Source organism: Montipora capricornis, chromosome 13 (assembly GCF_036669925.1).
Source record: "Montipora capricornis isolate CH-2021 chromosome 13, ASM3666992v2, whole genome shotgun sequence".
Classification (NCBI taxonomy): domain Eukaryota; kingdom Metazoa; phylum Cnidaria; class Anthozoa; order Scleractinia; family Acroporidae; genus Montipora; species Montipora capricornis.
The window spans coordinates 24,017,374-24,039,858 of record NC_090895.1 but is presented as its reverse complement, the minus strand read 5'-3'; the positions used below and the strand labels follow the sequence as shown (position 1 = coordinate 24,039,858).

General features: G+C 38.7%; 1 protein-coding gene across 1 annotated transcript in view; it reads right to left on the bottom strand.

Moving 5' to 3' along the window:
- Window positions 1–5,380: 5,380 nt before the first annotated feature.
- Window positions 5,381–22,485, bottom strand: part of LOC138030096 (fibroblast growth factor receptor 2-like) — a 49,511-nt gene continuing 32,406 nt past the window's right edge. The window contains exons 9-18 of the mRNA XM_068877960.1: window positions 19,610–19,658; window positions 17,985–18,180; window positions 16,908–17,012; window positions 14,172–14,365; window positions 11,624–11,746; window positions 10,903–10,973; window positions 10,335–10,375; window positions 8,894–8,990; window positions 8,338–8,437; window positions 5,381–7,184 (exon numbers count right to left, since the gene is read on the bottom strand). Of these exons, the coding sequence (XP_068734061.1) occupies window positions 7,122–7,184; window positions 8,338–8,437; window positions 8,894–8,990; window positions 10,335–10,375; window positions 10,903–10,973; window positions 11,624–11,746; window positions 14,172–14,365; window positions 16,908–17,012; window positions 17,985–18,180; window positions 19,610–19,658 (1,039 nt within the window). The 3' untranslated portion in view covers window positions 5,381–7,121. The remainder of the gene's footprint in view (window positions 7,185–8,337; window positions 8,438–8,893; window positions 8,991–10,334; window positions 10,376–10,902; window positions 10,974–11,623; window positions 11,747–14,171; window positions 14,366–16,907; window positions 17,013–17,984; window positions 18,181–19,609; window positions 19,659–22,485) is intronic.

Below are 22,485 nucleotides of genomic sequence, written 5' to 3'. Positions count from 1 at the left end.
CAAAAGTCCTTCGTCTCGTGTAGATTCGCGTCCGAAAAATCACGCTTCGCTCGCCAAAACATTTTCTCCCGGGATTCTCGTTAGGTGGAATTGTGGCAAGTCTACTTAACATGAGGCAAGTCTACTTATCATGAGAGGGATGGTTGATTTCTTCAAACACGCACTGTTTATTTTGTCGTGCAAAATGGACTGATTTTCCAAGCATACATACATTTTAAGACTCTAATACTTCTTTTCAAGTCTTTCTATTAATTTTTCTGACTCAACAATACATTTTTCAGCAGCTATTAATTGTTTTGAATAATCGCCTACCCCCGCCCCACGTAAAGTTTACAGTCATGTAGGTAAATGTATGCAAGCATGAATTTCCATGGACTAATGTGACACGGAAAACAAGAAACGGAGGGCATTTTATACCTCATGGGCTTACTGCGCATGAGTAATTAAGCCGCATTCACACATTGCAATTTTAGGCTAGTGACGTCACTTAGCTTTCTCCTCGATCAAGCTCTCTGAGAGGGCTTTATATCTGACAGAACCACGCCAAATAATGACGGACGATTGCCGTGAAAATGACCATTTTTTCTCTTGAAATGACTGCATAACATCTCGCATTTCGAATATTCAGCACAAGCACTTTCGAAATGTGAAGAAAAACGAAAAATGATTTTTGATCGTAGTAGCACTTTAAGGTGACCGGCGTTGAGGTACTGTTGTTTTGTTTATCGATATCTTTGCAGTGTTTCTGCCTTACAAAATCTCCCTTTCCCATTTTTTTTATTCCACATCCCAAATAGATTTTTAAAAAGAAAAGGGACATTCGACTTTGGTATTCTTCGTCAAATGACACTAATTGTACTCCTGTTAAAGATCTTTGATAGCATTGTTTGGAGAATAATAATTATTTATCAATTTTTGTAGTTGATGACGAATCAGAAATGCTTTTCAAACCTTTAAGTCTAGACAACATAATCATTGTTTATAATACTCACTCGTATCCTTGTATTTCTTTGAGCGTAGAAATTAACTCGCCTCAGTTGGAGCGACTTCTGATGCTGGCTCTTTTGTATTGTTTCTCGCTTAGTTGAAGTTTTGAACGCATTGGTTTTTCGATATATTACACTGTTGGCGTTTCGAATACGATATCTTTTCACAATTAACATTTTCAAAATTGATTGGTAAGCTACCTTGCCTTCTTTAGTGCGAAAACGATGGCTGGAAATGAAGTTTTGATCCTGTTCAAATATGCGAAAGTAAAACGCGTGAACGCATGCTTGCAAACTGCACGAGGGCACGTGTCAAGATTACAGCGTGCATAACAATAGCGATTTCAGATACCCTGCGTAACGGGCGGTTCTGTTGTTGCGGAACGCAAGAGAACTCGAGCGGTTTTCCCGGGGGAAAGGAAGAACCCAAGAGAAATTTGACAACAATAATTATGTAAAAATTTGGAGGAACAAACAAAGGGTATTATGGTATTTTCGAAAAATGGCTGATTTTGATCCATCTCGACGTTTCGCTCTAGTGTAAAGCACTTACTACCTATTCCCAACAATGAAGTAAGTGTTAGGCTTAACCTTTATTTTTTGGTGAGAGGAAGGGCAGCTATACTTGAGCTCGAGTAACCAAGTTTAAGGGAGACATTGTGACGTTAATTGTCTGTATTCCAAATACGAATGATGTAGGGAAGATATCTGTTTAAAAGCATTGCTTTTGTTTTTTCAAATGTGTCAGCCACAGGAACAAAAGACCCCTTGTTTGGACAGCCAATGAGGCTCTTGTTGGCACATCAGGGAACTTCAGCAACGACAACAGCGACGGCAACGAGAAGGTCACAAATTTGCATATTTTAATAGTGGGCAAAAACAATAGCTTTGCACGCCCGAAACGTTATTTATTTTTTTTCACCTTTGTTCGTTTCTTTGTCGTCGTCTGCAAAGCAACAACCCGAAATAACCAAATTGGAGGTTTTTTGAAGAACTTCAGCACTTGAGGTTAAATTTTCATTTTCTCCCCTAAATTAAACGACGTTCCGACCAGTGTCATTCTTGAGAAACTGGTACTACCACGCCCTTGTCATATTAAGGAGGCTCGAAAGAGTGGCTCCTTGTTTCAAACAAATGAATATATTCTTTCCTTAGATACAGTTAGGGTAATCATATCAAGACGAAATTTGGCCAGGGTATTAAGTACCAACATACATTTCTCGTTTCACATTTTCCTTTAAATTGACGTTACCATAGTAACGATATAAGGCATTCTTTGAGCCTTAAAATCAATATACATTGTCGTTTTTGAAAAAAAAGGGACAGCGAAATCTTCCCATTCACCGTTACCAGATAATGTTACAAAATACCTCTACAATATTTAAAATTCAACAAAATCTGTGGGCCAGTTTCTCAGAAAAAACATTTTTTTTTCCAAAAATGTCTCTGTAATTTTTTTTTCGCATACAGAATTTTTTTAATTTGAAAGACAAATGTTTTAAATTAATCTAAGCTAACATGCCAAAAATGAAAAAAATCATTGTCCGGAAGCAGAGATATGAACGAGTAAAGTTGCAAAATCAGGAAAAATGAGGGCGTTACAAGATCAGCATTTACGCATGCGTCACTCGCTCATTCGAGTCCGCGCGAGAGTGCAGCCACATGCATACACAAACGGATTTAAGTGACAATTAAACCGTTTGGGTACACTTTTCGTAGTTTTCGTGAATAGGTGAGGTCTATTTTAATTCTCGTCATATATATATAAATCATAAATCATAAGCTGCCCTGAGCTATTAGAATTGCGTGTGTGGCTTACGCGCGCGCGCGCTCAGCTGAAAACGATATCTTCCTTATTGAAGTCGGTATTGACCCCGGTAGCCTCACAGCTCCTGCAAGGTCTCACCTGATTGGAGACCACCCTTGAGGTTTAACAAAAGAACAAATAACAGAAACAATGGCCCTTTTGTTTTAGGCCTAGGGTCCATTGTTTCTGTTATTTGTTCTTTTGTTAAACGTCAAGGGTGGTCTCCAATCAGGTGAGACCTTGTAAGAGCTGCGAGGTGACCCATTGAAGTTGGGTTCAAGAGCAAGGGGACACTTTGTGACGGTTATTGAAATCGCTGTGCATCTAATCACGTGCGTTTCTGGGCATAAATCACGTGTTCTAAAAACGTACATGTTAAAATACGAAAGATTCCAAATGCAAGTTTGATTACCGAAGAAAATTAACAAAAAGAGAGAATTATACGCTTGTTTTTACCCTGTCCCGCGCATGCGTCTTTTGAAAATCCGCAAGAGCTCATGTTATTACAATATTCTCGACCCCAGGGCTAACGCTGCTGATTCCGCGGTCATGCGCACAAGAGATCTGGGATCGACATTGATATTGCAACGTCAGTAAAAAGAAAAGCTAAAATAATTAAAACAAGACACGAATAAATTTATATGATTTACTTTAATTAATATGATGTGCATTCAGTTTAGTGACATCGTTCTTTAATAATAATTCAATACTTAATATAATAAACTAAGAGTTTTCAACTCTATATACCATTTAAATTTGAAACTTTATAAATTCTATTCACTAGGTACAACTTGGCGGAAAAGCAGACTATCTCTTGAGAGTCTTTGAGCAATATATAATAACGATGACTACAGTATAATAAAAAAAAGGCACGAAAAAGGAAAAATATTGACAAACGAACAAAATGTGACACGAAGAAGTTATTTATCCATAGTGAGTCAGGGAAACTCGGGAAAAAACCGAAGCAGCCACTAGCTACTCGGATTTGTTCCGAATATCCCCGAATCACCATGGATAAATACATCTCTTCATTTCCTTTATTGGAGTTAATTAAAGTGCTACTTTGACCAAAAAATCAATAGGCTTTTTTCGATATATTAAAATTCAGCTTGATAGTGGGCAGTGAAGACAAAGACAAAGGAAAGTGGATGATAGGTAAATATTTTTCACATTCATTCCAACGTGTTTCTACTGCTTTTTTCCTCACTGCCTCACCATCAAGTTGAATATTTGATATTTCAAAAATGGCCTATTCTTTTTTTTTCTTTGAATTTGAAAACTATGTTAACTAAACACTAAGTGACCCAAGTCTTAAGTCTTGAGTAAAAAAAAAAGAAAACTCTTTATTTCAAGTAGAATTTCCGTATTTAATGGTTCGCCATAACTAACTTCAAAATCGTGAAAGAGTTGGATAGAGGAGAAAACGAAGTCAAAGACTCATTTGTTTAAGAATGCAATGCGTTTGTACGCAAATGAATTAATATGCAGTACCGGAATTTTGGGCTGTTTTCATGTGAAGTCATGGCGGCCATATTGGTGCCCCTAAACAAAGAAACGGCAGCCACGTTGGTGTCCTCAAATACTACTCAGGGAATTGAGTTCTAATATCATGCAAACTTTTTATTTTGTTTCGGTGGAAAAACAAGGTTACTGATAACGTGAGTGGAAACACTCCATACTTTCAAACTCGTGTTTTGCATATAAAATAAGCTGCATTTATTAAGCTTCGTCATTTAATATAAGCTTTATGAGGTGATTTGTTTTTATAGTGGGTCACCCAACTCTTTTTACAAATTATCCTTATTGCTATTTTTTGTTTCATTACTGTTAATTTTTTTTGTAAATATGCCATTAAATTGTAATAAATAAATAAAACAAGTAAGTGTGTAAATGACGTCACGTTTTCCTAGATCCAACCCTCTGCGGTCCCGTCGGTCAGTTTTCGACGTCAGTAATGGCCCAAATCTTACACTCAAAGTAAAGAAAGCTCAAAATTTTTGTAAATACACTCTCAAAATTTGAAGAAAGTAGGACAGTGATTTCTTGATCATAGTAGCACTTTACCATACACCTCTTTCAGTACAAACAAATTGTGATACGATAAAGAAAGAAAGGCTCACGAATTTGAGTTTACTTCGGTGTAAAAACCTGTGAAACGTGTTCTTTGTCTTGTTAGCTCGTGGTACACTTTGTTTTCCTTTCTGTTACGTCATCCGTGAGTTTCACAGGTTTTTGCACCGAGGATGAGCCATGAATATTAGCGGCGGCATTAGTTGCCGCCTTTTGACTATAAATCTTATTTTTGGAAACTCCTTTTCGGTTGTCGGAAACTGCAAGAATTCATTTAAGCGATGATTGACGATAATTTAACACCAACTAAGAATTGCGTGATTGTCTGATGATGTACCTTGCCCCGATCAGTTGTTTTTTTCCTGAGTGAATTGTTGAGTTGAGTCGAGTGTTGTAGATTGTAATGCAGAAGAATTAAATTGTGAGTATACAGGAAACGTTTCTCATTGTGCGTTTTCGACATCGGTATAACAACGACCGCAAGCAGGTTTTCTGAGCCCACGAGACTGAGTGAGCCCACGAGACTGAGTACCCCCAGCAAACTGACATCAAACGATTGTTTTAACGAAAACCGCTGGTCAGCAACCGAGCGTTAAAGAGCGTTTTCATATGACGTCAAGGCGGCCATATTGGAAGATTGAAACAAAGAAACTGAGCAGCCATGTTGGAGGAGTGAAAATATTCTTTTGGGAATTGAACTCCTTTTTTATGAAAATGCTTCCTTTTGTTGTAGCATGCAAATATAGTTGCTGGTCACACGAGCGAATACACTATTTTTAAGACCCCTTAATTAGATGAGTAATATATTCCAATTTCCCCTCCTGACGTGAGACATCAGCGTAACTATGTTTTCTCTCTGTTTTAATTATTTCTTGTTTTATGCCTTTGGACAATCTGAGTAAAATTTAAAAGCAAGAGTTTGGCGTCATTAGCGAAAAACAGCATATTCTTAGTTTTCACATGACCTAACGTCCGCCATGTTAGTGTCCAGAACCAATCCTCCGGAAAATGAACCCTGTTAACTCGAACCAGTTTCAACGCTTCCAAGTTACGCTCTTATTAGAAGGATCGACACACGTTGAATTATGAATTGGCAATATTGTGGTACCAAATGAAACACGAATTATCGCTGAACAAGATGCAGTCATTATTGTGACGTAAAATGTCACCGTGGCAACGGGCAAGGGCTGTAAAAACGACACCCTATATTTTGTCTTAAGTTGCTTATATCTCAAAAACGAACGCGGTGACCCCCATTTTTTTTTATTTCTGAAAAGTAATCAGAAGGACATGAGGAAACTTTCTGCAAATTTTTAAAAAAATTATGTCGCGTGGATTCAGAGCCACCTTAATTTTGTGATCTCTTAAGGTAGCTCTAATCCTCTGGACAAAATTTATTAAACTTTGCCGAAAGTTTCATCGTGGCCCTCTAATCACTTTTCAGCAATAAAAAATTTCCAAGGTAACTTATTACATCAATAATGATCACATCTTGTTTGGAAATAATCGGTGTTTCATATGGTACCATAATATTGCTGTTACGTGATACAGTGTTGTAGCATTATTCGATGTAAACAGGAGTCTTCAAAGTGTTAAAACTCTTTCGAGCCTCCTTAACATGCAAATTTTCGGTGGGAAATGTGTCGGTTGATCAGATCACGTTACTGAGAATCTAAAATAATAGATTCATTAAAATGGTCCATGAAACCTTTTCACACACCTGAAAACTGGTCATGTGCTTTAAACTGGAACAAAAGACAAAACAAAAAAAAGAAAAAAACAAAAACAAAAAATAATTGGGAAGGAACAGAGTTTAATTTACGGAAAACTGGTTTGGCAAATGACCGCCATTTTTTTGTCTTGGTCTACCAAAATGGTCGCTTTGACGTCCTGCGCTTACGCTGTATTTAACAATTATTCACCAAAGGCGAGGTGAATAATTGTTTCAGTATAATTATATTGATGGTTATTTGAAAAGTGTGCATTTTCTTTAAAACAAATACTGTCTTCGTCTGTCACCTCGACAAAACGGCTTGCGGCCATTTTGAAAAACCGCTCAGGTGATTATCGCGTAATAATCACCTCAAGGGTAACCAATCAGCACAGAGTTGTCAATAATCACATATGTGATTATACTAAAGTTCTTTACTATGTGGCTCGCTATCTGTAGTTCCTTTGCGTGAGCATTTATTCCAGATTTCGATTTAAGCTTACGAACAATCTGCACGGTGAAGTCCTCAACGCAAAGTTGTACTAATTCAATCAAGATCCTCTACATTGCCATACAGATTGTCGTCGTATACGTTCATGTAGAAGATTTCCTGAAAGCAAAGATAAGAATAACTATCTTTAGATAAAGTTTCACAGCAAAATCTAACAACTGGGTTCGATTCCCAGATCCGGAGACATATGTGGGTTGAGTTTGTTTGTTCTCTACTCTGCTCCGAGAGGTTTCTCTCCGGGTACTCCGGTTTTCCACTCTTCTCAAAAACCAATATGATTTGTTAGGTATTAGTTTGATTTGATTCAATTTGTACACGACTCCACAAGCTATCCAGCTTTCAAGTGAAGCTATGATCCTCGCAGTTATGAACGAAATTTTTGCAATTGCGTAGAGAAGCCTGAAAAATTCAGGACTTCAACAGGGTTTGAATTTTTCAGGCTTCTCTACGCAATTTGAAATATTGCGAGGATAATAGCTTCCCTTGATTTCAGCAGTATCCGCAATTCATATATGATTCATTTCATATATCATTTCATCGTTTATTCAGCATTATACATTATCGTGTGAAAAAAAACCACTATTATTATTATTATTATTATTATTATTATTATTATTATTATTTACTGGCATCATAACTGATAAATTAAGTTTTAAATCGTTCTGTCACAAGTGGCCTTACACCAAGACTTGTTCTAGTAACTTCGATAGAAACTAACGTGTATTAATATTTATAATTTATCAAATGGATTTAAGCAGGACGATATATCCAATTTAAATTTACAATGACAATCGTTTGAAACCATCTAGTCCAAATAAATGAAAAAAAGCCAACTTTTAGAGCGGTAAAAATACTTGTAAATAGTTTTTATGTGTTTATTTTCAGTGGTGACAAAATAATCTATCTGTTCACAGTTTCTCGTGGTATTACGCGACACTCAGGCTGCTCCAGTCCTCTGTAACCACGAAAATCAATATCTGATAGTGGGCAATGTTCCTCTCTTCACGTGACCTCTTCCCGACACATAAATTATGTTAGTGTTACTAATAATTCAATTCCTGACAACAACTTTTTAAAATCTTTAGAGGAAGGCAAACTACCCCGGGGAAGGTCTTGATAGAACCGTAAAGCAACAAAAAAACAAAAACAAAAAAAAAAATAATAATAATAATCCCGAAAGCCTTCAGAAAATTATAGATGTGATTTCCTTACGGAGGTTGCTTTCTTAAAAATGAAATTAAACGATTCTGACCTTATGACATCGCTGCAATCTCCTGATTGTAGAGCTGATGGCTTCGAATGTTGGTCGATCATTTGGATCGTTTTGCCAACACTCGCACATCAGGGCATAGCTGAAGAAAGATCAAACCAGAAAATCAATCAAACATTTCTTTCAACATACAACAAATATTGAAACGTGTAGCGGCCTTTTCAACAATGTTGTATTGAAACGACCAATCAGAATCAAGGGCCCAGTCTCCAAAACACAGACAAAACATACGCCATCATTAGGTTGCGTGACTAAAGAGACGTGTTTCCAACAATGTTATATGCGTATCCAACTTTGTTAGAAGCGTTATTATAACATTGATGAGACGTGTTCTTCTAACAATGTTACAACGTGTAGGCAGGACTAAACAAGCGTGGATTCCGTTGCGTGAAAATTTGTACGAAAAATTGCAAAGCGTAACTGCGCGCCTTACTGGCCAAAGGATGGCAAAGATAACTATGCATCATCAAAAAGAGCAACACAAATATTTTTTTGGACAAACACATAAGCAAACAATCGATATCAAACAGTCACTTACATTTCATCATCCAAGTGTACTGGTTGAGGCATTCGGTAGTTATCCTTTAACATATAAGGAATCCGATGACCTTGAATATCTGGATAAGGTTTACCACCTTAAAAGTAATGTGAAAACATCCATTGGCACTTTTTTTTTCACATTTTGTGGTTAACAGACTCTAGGAATTGTTAAAATACTGGTTGCGCTTTCCTCCTAAATTCTGCCTGCTTGCTTGCCATGTGCCCTCCTAATATTCAATTCCAGACTGGTCTGCACATATCTGCAATGTTTCTCCAAGCTGTTGTGCCATAACAGAGGTGACACGGCACCTCTGCTGAGAGGTGACTGTCACCTCATAAATACTACGCATTTCATATTTGAGGGATTTGAAGTGGCACGAGTAAGGTAAATACTCGCTCATATTTTATGTTTCGAGGAAATCGTATGAACACGAGTGCATTTTGGGATTTATGGGAATGAGTGAAGTTTTGAATGATCTCAATCGAGTGAAATTTGAGAGCATCATGAGTGACCATAAATGCTATTTTTTATTCATTTAATATTCAACAAAATTACTTCATCTCTGTGTTTCCATAGCCACTTCCGTATTGCGCTATATAACCTCTATTGCAACCTATTCATGCCATTCGTCATTGACCAATCAGAAACGGGATCCTATGTTGAGTACATAATAAGGATAGATACAACATAAGCACTTTGCAAATGGATTTGCCAGAATTCTAAAACTGCGCCATTTGCACTTTTGACAACGAAAATAGAGTTTAAAGTTGTTCCTTCTCAGAGGAGAATAGCGACCCTCGGATTGGAGTAGGAGAACGACTACGAGTTATTTGTACTGAGTACGCGGAGTACGTTTGAAGACCGAAATTTTTTGAATTGCGTGTGCTCAGAACTGAGACCTTGTACTCTAATCTGAAGGTCGCTAATGACATGCAAGACAAAACAGGGTACCGCATCTTCTCTATCGCTGTAATGAACTGTGTGTCGCTAAACGCCCAATAATATAGATCATAAAGAGTAAGAAACTTCGCAAAGACAACTTCGCTGAGATGCAGGGCTAACGCCCGAAACGTGAGCCATTTCATAAAAGTTCGACAGCTCGAGCTTTATCAATTAAGGCTCGGATCCAGGATTTTGAAATGGTGGTTGAATTTTTGTAATAATGTATTAGAACCAAAGCCTGGTTGAGGTGTTTGAGGTCTGTACCAGAAGGGGGGCTCAGAAAAAAAAAAAAAAAGGGGGGGGGGGTGAAAATTCACCCATTTCACCTCCCCTGGATCCGCGCATGCAATTCCTTCGGATATAACTAAACCAAGACAAATAGCCTAAAGGAAGTGTAACTACTTACATATGTTTTTAAATTGAAACAAATGCAAAATCCAAGAACATAATGGTAACATAAAGACAGAACAAAGAAGTTACCATAACATCAACTTACCAATAGTGAAAATTTCGTAAAGGACAATACCATAGCTCCAACTGAAAATAGAGTCAGAATAGAATACAAGAATTAGTCTAATTATGATTACTCTGATTTCATCGAGTCCTTGCACGGAAACACAGTAAGCCCAACAAATTGTACTGCTCCAAACTGAGTGGCTTCGTAGCTCAGTTGGTAATTCAGTGCCACTGGCATCGCAGAGGTCAGGTGTCTCTAAGAGAATTGCTTAAATTGTCCATTGGATAAGAGCAAGGATCAATTCTCCATTTAGGTTAAAAATAAAATAAAAAATAAAAAAAATTGTCACAGCAATGGAATAGCTAATGGCGAGGTGAGCGACCACAAGATCTCTATCACCATGATGGAGAAAATTGTTTTTCGCTCACGAAATTAAATCACGTAACAATGGATTAAGATGGATAGGACACAGCTCATTCGACAACCTCGTAACCTCGTGCTGGTAACGAAGGTGAACAGTTGTCGCACACTCGTTCTGGGGTCGAGGTTCACCACTAAGTTTTCCTCCATTCGCCATGAGAAGGAGGTTGATGTTTGGCATACTCACACATCACTTTGTGTTGTGCATATCCCATAAAGTAACGACTCTATTGCAGTCCACTTTACTGGTAACCGACCCTGCAAATGAAATTTCACTTGTTACAAATTGATGCGATAAATCAGTGCCAAAGCTCTTTCAGAAGTCAGCTGGAAGATATTCTCTCTCTCGCATCACATTAACGCAAGCATTAGATCTGACGATTAAATTTATTTCAGCTCTAATTAAAGTTAAAGTTGACTTTTACTGCTGAAGTTTCAAAATTAATTGGGAAAAGTGTCTTTCAACCTCGTTCGATCGACCGTACTCGGGAATAGGAATACATGGAATAGAAGTTAGAAATTCTTCGTTTTTACGGAGATTTACATTAAAATTGTCAACGGCCTGCTAAAATTCTCTTTCAAATACAAGCTTTATTATCTTTGTTGCTTCACAACACCAAACATACCGATTAAATCATCACACCACGTATTCTTATTCTGGAATAGGGTCAATCGAGCCCACCTTAATGGAATAATTGTCAGCCACAAAGACATCATTATGACGTCATACAATTTTCTTTCCTACGACAGAAAATAAGACTGCGAAAGTGGCCAAAAGATCTATTTGTACTTAGACAAATTTTAGATGAACGCATGATTAAAAAAAATTGACGTTTTCGTAACTACAGAGCTTAAAGTGTACACTTCCCTTGCGAACAACCTGTGGTGACCAGAAACCTTACACATACCCTCGATCGTTTAAAATAGATATCATTTTGCTGCACGTCTCTTGCCATTCCAAAATCGGTGATTTTACATGTTTCTTCTTCTCCTACAAGCACATTCCTGGCTGCCAAGTCTCGGTGAATTATCTACAGAGACAAAAATTTGAAGTAATGATGCGTCAAATATCCAATTTTGATATCCAACACAAAGTGCCCCTTGAAGTCTTAGCATTTGCTACATATCTCCAACAATAATGTTAGTATTAGTCTTATTTTTAAATTGGGTTAAGGTGGGTGGCTCTTAACTACAGAAAGACAATGGTTGCTAAGAAAGATTTTTAGTCAAGAGTCCTACCAAAAGGTTTGCACTGAATGGTTCTTTGAAGTCACTTTTCCAATGGAAGTCTGACATCACTTCAATCAGAACGCGCATACGCAACTAGTCGCAGTCCTCTGTCGTACGTTTCAGAGAAAAACATTCAAAAACTCACAGGAAACGAAACGACAAGGCGGTTTTTTCATCGGATGGAAACCATCCCATCATTTTTCGTAAACTGTAGCATGGAATTTCTATTTGCAGAAAAAAATGGAAGTGATATTTTGAAAAATGTATCAAAGGAGGGCCTTATGACGTCAAATTTTTTTTGAAAAAATAACCTTTTTAAAATCCATGGCACAGATTTTGTGTTAGAATGTTCTCATACTGTTGCACTAAATAAAATTGTGAAAAACATGGTTAACTCGCTGAGTTTGTAGGCATTTCTGTTTTGGTCGCGCGATTTACCAAATGTGGTTGTGAGTCGAACCAGACAAAGAAATGTTAAATAGAAAACACTTGGCAAAAAAGGATAACTGTACAGTTAAAGGGACTCGAAAAATGACTATTTGGAGGAGTCCATAGCAACGGTTTTGGTAGTTAAGTGCCACCCCTCTTAACAAGCAGAGTTCAGTGGACACTTTAATTTGTGATGTCCATTGTCTGAATTCTCATCAACGATTGATGAAGAGCAAGGGGAACACTCTGCAGCGCTTATTGAAATCTCCTTGCATCCAGTTACTTGCATGTCTTGACATGTGCGCATGAGCGAAGTCAGCATGATTAAAATACGATTCAAGCGTACTTTTGCCAGCACCGACCGTTGTGGGGGTCCGAATATATATTTGTTTAATGTAGACGCACACACTGATCGTATTGTCAAGGAACTGTAGCGCATGAAATGATGGGATATTCCCCAATCTGTACTCAGTCGTTTTTATGTCTAGAATTATTTGATCCGTATTGTTCTCTACGGTAAAACGTGTGGAAAAAGGAGAATTGTTCTTTCAATTCCATCGCCATTCAACTTTTCCATTGTGTATTCATGTCTTGAAATGTCTTTAACAGAATATGGCAAAATGTAAATAATCATAGTGTACTTTCGCTTTAATTGCTTGTTTGCATTCACGTGCTGAGATGGCAATGTCAAGGTACAAATAAATTACCAAGTTCTGCACGATGAGTCCTTTGAATGTTTTGTTTTGTACACCAAAATGGCTGATATGACGAAACCATCAAAGCGAATCGTCAAGAGCGAATTAGATAATAAATAATATAAAATACATTGAAGTCTCCTACACACTACTGCGTTTTCGAAGATCTACGTTGTCTGGTTCGTTAAAACATATTAAACAGTTTTACATTCACAGCGACCTCGAATATCCACCCTAGAAACTGTGAAACGAAGTGGTAATTTCACGAGAAATTGTAGAGAGATTTGTTGTCTGAAAAGTTTCTTTAATATTCGGGAAGTTTAGTAAACGTTTTCCGTTCTGAGCACGCGCACTGCGAACCATGCCGGCTCGAACCCAATCCCGTTCGCAGAGCATCCGTGACCCTTGACCCGCTGCAAGGGTGCGGGCGGCTCTGGAAGAATGCAAAACCAGCGCCACCAAATCCTGGTTCTGCTTTGTCTGTGCCCGGGTGAAGTTTGAAGACAATTGGTCGACTTAAATGGTCGACAAAATGCAAAACTTTCATTGTGCGTTGGACTTCGCTCTAGAAAAGTTAGGGAAGGCTGAGTTTGCTCTGAAAGAAGCAGTGTATCAACCTTTAAGATGTTTTGTTTCTCATCGAAAGACATCATTTTAGGATTTGAATTATGCATGCGTTAAGTTGTATCCTGAGCGGTGAAAATCTTCCACGGCCAAAGTCGACGTTGCCGCCTGGAAAAAAAGCAAAATAAGATGTAGCCGGATATTCTGAAGTTGTTTGATATTCGTAGTTCGTGCCCTCCAAAACCCTGTCCGGTCCTCTTTCTACGTTGTTTTTACGAGCCAATCAAAGATGGCCACAATTTGGATTCGACCAGAGGTTCGTATCCTTGGTGCTGACCAAAAGGATTGCACCTCTGGGGACGAGATTGCCTCCAAACCTTATGCGCATGCTCAGTACGGAAAACTTGTTCTGGAAGTCTACCTCATCCTCTGATCTAAAAGTTCCTATTTATCAATTAAGTACTACGACTCTAATTATGCCAGTGTATTGAGCAATCCTGCGTTTCGAAACAGAATATTCAACAGAATTCCTAGATACCTTCCTCGCTTCCAAATATGCCATACCATCAGCAATTTCCCCAGCAAACTTCAAAAGCTGCTCTGATGTAAGAGAACTGGTCGGTTTTATGTCAGGGTCGTTGAAATATTGGTCATCAAGACCTCGACTCCTTTTCAGAAATCCGAGCAAATCACCGTATGGAATATACTCGAACATTACCATGATTGGATCTGCAGAGTTTTAAAATAATTAAGATAAGTAAAAAGCCTCAGTAATGATATCTAGAACGTTTGAAACAGTTGTTGTTCAAGACAATGTGTCTGTGGTGGGTTACAGGTAGTTCTCAATATCTTTCCCAGAATCTGCTTTTCTTTCTGTCAGCACCAAGAACACGGACTCTGGCCACTTTCAAATGCACAGTCGTAGTGAAGGTCCATTTTTGTAACCGTTGACAGCCACTGTTGTTTCAAATTTCTGAACATGCGTAGACGAGGCGGAAAACTGTGATTTGCGTACTTCCTTCCTTGGAAGTGGCCAAAGTCCGTGTTATTCGTGCTAAACAAAAGAAAAGCGGACTTCGGGGACGAGACTGATGTTGTACTCGGCATAGGTGCTTAAACAAAGGGCGCAGGGACCAAATTAGCATAGCAGGGCTATTTGGCCAAGAGGAACTTGTTTTTGGGGTCACTTTCACTCTAGTTATCAAACATAACCATATACTTTCAGTATCACCCAACTAATGGACTGATGCAAATAATGCATTTTAATTGGCTACGCTACTAGAGGACTATTAGCAATAGTCCTCGGGTAGCGAAAAGCGTGACTCTTTCTTTCGTTTTATTCCCAAATAAATACTTCTTCAAATTACATTTCCTAACTTTATCAGTTGGGTGATACTAAAACAATTAGACCCTTCGCCCTCCATGGCCACGGGTCAATAGCCCATTCGGCTACGCCTCATGGGCTATTGACTCGTAGCCCTTGCGGGCGAAGGGTCTAACTGTTAAATATCCCGAAATGCACGTAACTAGATGAACGCACTATTTTGATTTCCAAAACAAAGTGTCCTGCTCAGTCTAAGCATTTTGCCACCTATTTCCAACAATATAGAAGGCCGCTCGTTTGTCGTTCACATCGATGAGATACTAATTTAGGACAGCGATCCAAACTGGTTCACGAGATGGGTATGGAAGGAAGTTTATATCAGATCTCACAAACGGGCCTTACACAAGGGAGGTAGAATCTCCTGTCACATGACACGTGACTTGAGCAATTTCATAGTGATCAGGCATTTATCCGTACGACAATAAATAAGGATAAGATAAGGTAGAAAGACGATACCCCAAGGAGGAACAACGGAAGAAAGGGGGATCGTGGTAGGAAGAAGACAAGATTAGGACAAAAGGAATTAAATTATCAACTCTATGTTCTCCGTGGGAGACAGAGAGATGATGATGACCATAAAGTGGGTGAAGATGAAGATGATTGAATTTCCAGTTTGCTAACATATAGGCACATTCCTTTGGTTGGCGGTACAAACAAAAGAGGCTCGAAAATATTATTTGGAATCGTTTTGGTCGTTACCGTCATCTTCGTCATATTTGTCGTCGTCGTCGTCACCCGTTACTCGGAGCAACAAGCAAAGTTTTAAATGGTGACACCTGATCGAGGTTAAAATTTTATGGTGATCGTGCTTTTTCGGTTTGCGCTCCTAAACTTTGGAATAATCTTCCAGAAAATGTAAAATGTAGTCCAAATCTTACTTCTTTTAAAAGCAATCTTAAAACTTATCTTTTTAAGCGCTATTTTAATTTGTAGTTTAATTAATAGCCCACTTTCGATATATTAAAATTCAGTCCTAAACAAAAGACATCATCTCGAGGCTCTGGGGAATAAACTCATACAAATCCTTATATTTATTCCCCAGAGCCTCGAAATGATGCCTTTTGTTTAGGACTGAATTTTAATATATCGAAAGTGGTCTATTTGCTTTTGTATTTGAATTTATAATTTACTAAGTTACTGCTTTTTAACATTTTATTGTAAAGCGCCTTAGAGCTCTAGAATACGGCGCTATAGAAATGTATTATTATTATTATTATTATTATGGTACTCCTTTTCTAGCGATAATTTTCGTCATCATCGTTATTCGTCATTATAACCTTCTTTGTCATCATCATCGTCGTTTTCGTCTTCGTCGTCGTTATTATCGTCATCGTCGTCTTCGTCTTCGTCTTCGTCGTCGTCATCGTTACTGTCAAATTCGTTGTCGTCATCATCGTCATCGTCTTCGCTGCTGTCAAATTCGTTGTCCCCTTCGTCGCCGTCATGATCGTCATCGTCACTGTCGCCTTAGTCGTCGTAATCGTCGTTGACGTCTTCGTCGTCGTCGTCGTCATCATCGTCATAGTCGTCGTTGTCGTCGTCATCACATCACCCAAACAATTTTCGTCATCACTTATCATTATCATCATCATCACCACAATAGTCATTGACATCATCGTCCTCTTCATCTAATTAAAAACTGGTGGTAATTCATTTTACCTTGGTTTGACTTCCTAGCCCGGGCTGCTCGAAGCATGGTTAGCGCTAACCTCCGTTGCATGAATACCATGGAAACCTATAGGTTTTGACACCTCTTTACCAACGGTTAGCGCCGTTAGCCAGACTTCGAGAAACCGGCCCTTGACCTGCTATTGTCCAAAACATACTTTGTCAAACTAGGTGAGTTACGACGCCTATAATCTAACTACTTTCAACACCCAAGCTTAACTGACAGCGTCACGCCTCCCATCAATCGTATAATATTAGGATGTTGAAGCTGCTTCATAAGTTCATACTCCGCCAAAAGATCTTCTTTGTTGGTCTCTGTTGCTTTGACTAACACAATAACGATAGAGTCAGGCTTAGTTCACACCATATACCGGGCGAACTTGTAGAACTGAAACCCCAGGCCACAGATAACTTCATCCGACAGTTTTAAGCTGTGCACAGATTTTAGTATTTGCTCACGTAACCGTCAACTAATGATGGTAACAGGACTAAGTGGAGTTCGATTCGGTCAGGAATCATACGAGCGATTAACAAAATCGGACGACCTGGTAGCGGGAGTCCGATTTCTTTAATCACGAGTATGATTACTGCATGACCGAATTGGACGACACGAAGTCATGTTACCAATTAACCATAACCATTACAATTTCTGAGAAAACAAATGCATTCATTTTTCACCGTCTAATGTTACAAATTCGTCCATTTTGGAAAATCCCCAGTTTGGTAGGGTAGGTGGTTGTTGCTATGGTTATTGTGATAAATACTGTGATTGGTGGATTAAGCTGAGAGCACTTAATGTGATTGACTGATGTAACTGTCCGCTTGCAGCCAACTGTCCGATTTCACCGTCCGATTACAACCCTACACAATAATTAGTCAAAAATAAAGCAGTTAATGGACCAATCAAATTTGAGAAAATTGTAATGGTTATGATTAATATGCACATATGTGGTACCCTCTGATACAGCGACAATCAGATTCACATTCCTTGGCATAGACGTCACAAACAGACCCAAACAAGAAATGCCTTAAATTAACCAGAGCTAGGCTAAAACAAAAAAGTAGTGCATGAATTTCTTAGGCTCAATAAGAAGACACTTGGTGACATTTTGTGATGTGTAGGGAAAGTGCCATGAATTTCTTTATGCATATGTATTGGACATTAAAGCCTCTGTTACACTCGGCAAATTTGCGAGACAAGTTGCCTGAAAAATTGCTTAGTGTAACATAGGCTTTATTAAAATGAGACCCCGCAAGAGGGTTATCTTCAACTCCTTATATTTCCTCACTTTGTTTTACCTTTTGGAATTTTAACAGCCACAATTCCAAGGTCATCTACAAACGCCTTAGCGACAACGCCAAATGCCCCTTTGCCAATGTACTTCTCGATGCGAACTTTTTCTCGAGGGTATTCCCATTCAGGATTTTCTTCGTTTAAGGCCGACATATTGGTGTATATGTGTTGCGCATTCTCTTTTCGTCGTGGTTTATGTACCTGCAAAGATCGAAAACAGCGCGACAATGCTTTTGAAAGGACTTATCAATCTAGCATTATTCAAAGGCAACAGATATTCTATGAGAGACTTTTGAATTTTTTCGAGAAATCTTTTGACTTTTTTGAGAAATCTTAGTTTTTAAAGAACTTAGTATCTTGATCCTCAGTGGTAAAGTGAAAAGAAGCGGCTTCTAAAGAGCAGAAACTCCGAGTTCAAATCCAGTCCACGGGCACGACTTTTATTTCCCTTATTTTCTCTGTTACCACAAGTCCTGGGGCAAAGTGTCCTAAATTAACGATAACAGTAAATTCAAAGGAAACTAGAAGTGAACTTTTAATAGTCAATTTAGAGAAGAAATCATGTGAATACAGCAAACGCCAAGCCAAAATTTGCGTTTTTCCTGAAATAAGTTAATGATAAACTAGTTGCTAGGCAACGGGTGCACTTGTCCAAAAATGCAAGAAATTAGATGCACGCCCAATTTTGACATCTGACACGAAGTAAGCACGAAGCCCGAAGTAAGTACGAAGTAAGTACGACGTAAGCACGAAGTGTAAGCATTTGCTATCTATTTCCAGCAATAAGGTAAGGGTAAAAGTTAACGCTGTTTTTTAGCTTAGGGTTTATGCAGCTGTTTATCCTGACTTGAGGGACAGCATTTGGGAGACACTTTGTGACGTCAATTGTCTGTATTCCGAGACACGAGTAATGTTGAAGTTTGGGAGAAGAACAAGAGGACACTTCGTGACGCTTATTGAAATCCGCGTGCATGTAATTAGGGTCAATCCTGGGCATATCGACAGCCAAAATATACCTCTTACTAAACGAGTTCGATGGCCGTACTGTAAATTACGGCCAGAGAAAACGAGAAAACGAGATTGGCAAGATATTTATTATATCTCTGTGGTTACATGAGCCGCGCGGGAAAGGAAACTAGTTGAAGTCAAGCGGAGGGTTTAAACGTCATAAAGAACTGAAAACTTCTTGTCTTTTCAAAATAGTTTGCCTGCAAGATTCAAAACGTTTTACATATTTATGCAACAGAAAAGACACGACAAACTTGCTGCTAGAGAAGGTTTTATCGAAAACTCAAATTAAGTGGGCCGTACCGTAGAATACGGCCCGCTAATTTTGCCAATCACAGTGCTCGTACTATCTGAGAGATTTCATAATTTAGTTTATCATCCGGCTTCTTATGGGCGCATCACTGCAATAACATCAATAATTGCAAACTAGTTTGATTTTGATTTTTCGACTTTGAGTTACATATAACCAAAAACGTTGTCAAAAGAAAAAGACAACTTAGAGAATTTCCATGATTTTTTGAAGAGCACCAGCCTGTAGCTTGCGGTTTCACTTAAAGAATGCTAAATTTCTTTAATGTAAATACAAATACCAATTTATAGTATACTGAGGAATAATTTTTACCTCGTTATTATACGTGTTAGCGTTTGAAGACCTTGGCGAATCCTTAGAGCTGTGAAGCAAACAACAAAATGTGAAACATCAGAACAAGTTATACTGAAGAAAAGTAATTCACGACTGCCGGAAAACAACTATTTTTTCAAGTCTTTAAGATTATGTAACATTAGTCTAATTACATAGGTGATTCATTTGAAAATCCTCTGTCATGATTGGTTGCACTTGAGTTTATTACGCGATAATCATCAAAGCTGTTTTTTTTTTTCAAAATGGCCGTCGAGCTAAAATTGATTGCTTAAAGAAAATGCACATTTTTCAAATAATCATCATGTAATTACACTAAAACAATTATTCACCTCGCGCTCGGTGAATAAAAACCGAGACGATTCACCTCGCCTTCGGTGAATAATTGTTAAATATACTAACATTTATAATGTTTAATAATATTTAAATGCAATAAAAATTAATAAAAATATCATAAAATTACTATTTCATAATAATTGATAAATTTAATAATATTAACACTAATTAACAATTAGACTCGTAGCTATTGACCCGTGGCCCCTGAGGGCGAAGGGTCTAATTGTTTTATTATCACCCAACTAGTCGGACAGAAATTAGCAAAAGCAAGTTGAAGAAATAATTATTTGGGAATAAAACGAAAGAAAGGGTAACGCTGTTCGCTACTAGAGGACTATTACTAATAGTCATCTAGTAGCTTAACCAATCAAAATTCAGGATTTGCATTAGTCCACTCGTTGGGTGATACTAATAGTATTTAATGATATTTAGTCGAATCTCAAGGTTGTGTATTCCAACAAAAGTGCATAACTTGTTGGGGACATTACAAATCAACATATAGTGCACCTTAACTCAAACATTTTTTGTCTACAATATTAATCTCCTCATCAAAAACAAACTAGTTTTAACATTCTTACCTCGGTGTTAAAAAGAGTTGACAGGCCTACACGACTCCCTTGTGCGTGGTCTGGTTTCTGTTGCCTTTGTCATAATTTTGCTCCCTTGAGTACATATTTGAATGGACGCCTCTTTTAGGCGGTTCCTGTAGTATTCATTTAGCAATGGTTTTTGCCCTTTGAGGCTTTACATTTGAATCTCTATACTGCTGTGTGATACGTTTTCTTCCAAGAAAATAGTTGGTCTCGAAAGTAGTGTTTTTAGTTTCTTGGTGTTGATTTTCTCGCCTTTGCGCCAATTTAATTCCAGGCTCGACCGATATATTCATCGGCGGTAGAAGCGAGTGATCTTCTGTTGTTAAATGTTTGACCCGGGCCCGGGTTCGTTTTGTTTTTGAACGCCTGTTATATTGTGCCCTGTATCAGTGAGGTAGCTGGCTTCTTATAGGCTTTGTAAAAACCAGTGGTTTTCGTTAAAACAATGGTTTGCTGGGGGCACTCAGTCTCGGGGGCTCAGAAAACCTGGTTGTGGTCATTGTTATATAAGGTTTTTCCCATTTGTGACGCAAAATCGAGAAAAGACCCATGACTTTCACACCACTATCGTGGATCCAAACTACTGCTAGTTCTGCCAAGTTTAAGTGGCTTGCACGGCATAGAAAAAGCGAAATTTCAGGTGACAATGGTAACATTTGTTTGCTTTGCATGGCGAGATTTGTATTCGAAACCAAAAATATTTGAGTTTAGGTGCACTTTGAAGGGAATAAAACCAAGTCAAATCAAATGTTCGTTTCATGTGACCACCCATGGGAATCCTCTCCAAGCAGCGAAGAGAACCTACAAACTTAACTCACGCCTACGCATGACCCGAGGTTCTGGGAAACTCTATGCTCGGACCGGGCCCTATGTGGGAGAACGTGCGCCGTAGGGCTCTTATAGCCAAAAACTACCTATTTGAACGTTACCGCGCATGCTCACCCCTCATGCTAACATATCAATACACCAATCAGAGACGCTTTTTACTGTTCTTCACGAAAACCAATGAGAAGGCAGGGTTCTCCTGATGTTTGCTTGCAGCTGCTTAAGTTTCTTAGCTAACTGTGACGATCTTTCAAACTACTAATAGATCTTTTCGCGGTTTCTGACGCCATATGGTTGGGGGGGGGGGGGGGGGAGCAAACACGGCCTAAATTGCAGTGGGTGTAGGGAGAACTTTATCAAGTTTGAACCATTACAAATCCTTTAAGGGTAAGCACAGTGCTGAGAGCACTCGCCTCCCACCAATGTGGTCTAGTTTCGATTCTCGGACCTCACACCCTAAGCGGGCTGAGTTTGTATTGGTTTTCTACACTGCTTCGAGGGTTTTTCTCCGTGTTCTCCGGGTTTCCTCCCTCAGCAAAAACCAGCATACGGTTGATTCCAGATGGCTGTAATCTGTGCTCCAAGGTCATACATGCACCGTACAGCGGCTGCCAGAGGTGCCATAGCATGCGATCGGTTCGACCTTGTTGAGCTGCGTCGTTGCTGTACTTTAAGACGACGACTAGCGAGACTTATTTTTTTTTAAGGTCTGACTGTTGTAGATAGCGAGAATACTTGTCAAAAAGCACTTCTGTTGAGATTATTATAACCGACCGGATGTATCATTCGCAGATTCCACACATACAAAGCGGAAACACCACATCCCAAAGGAAGTACCGGTACTTAACCGAAAACTCTTGTACACAACGTTCCCTAAAAATTTGCAACTGCGATGCTTCAATATCACTATTGTATTTTACACAACAAACAGTTCCTTTCTGGAAAGTCAAGAGGGCGTGCAAAATAGCCGCGCGAGTAGGACGAAAACTGGAGCGAACGAGCGGAGGGGAACTGGGGAGAGTCTAGTCTAAATTTTTTTCTCCTAGTTCCAGTGTCGCCGCTTTGAACGCTTTCGGGTTGTTTGCTCCTTCTCGACTATTCAGA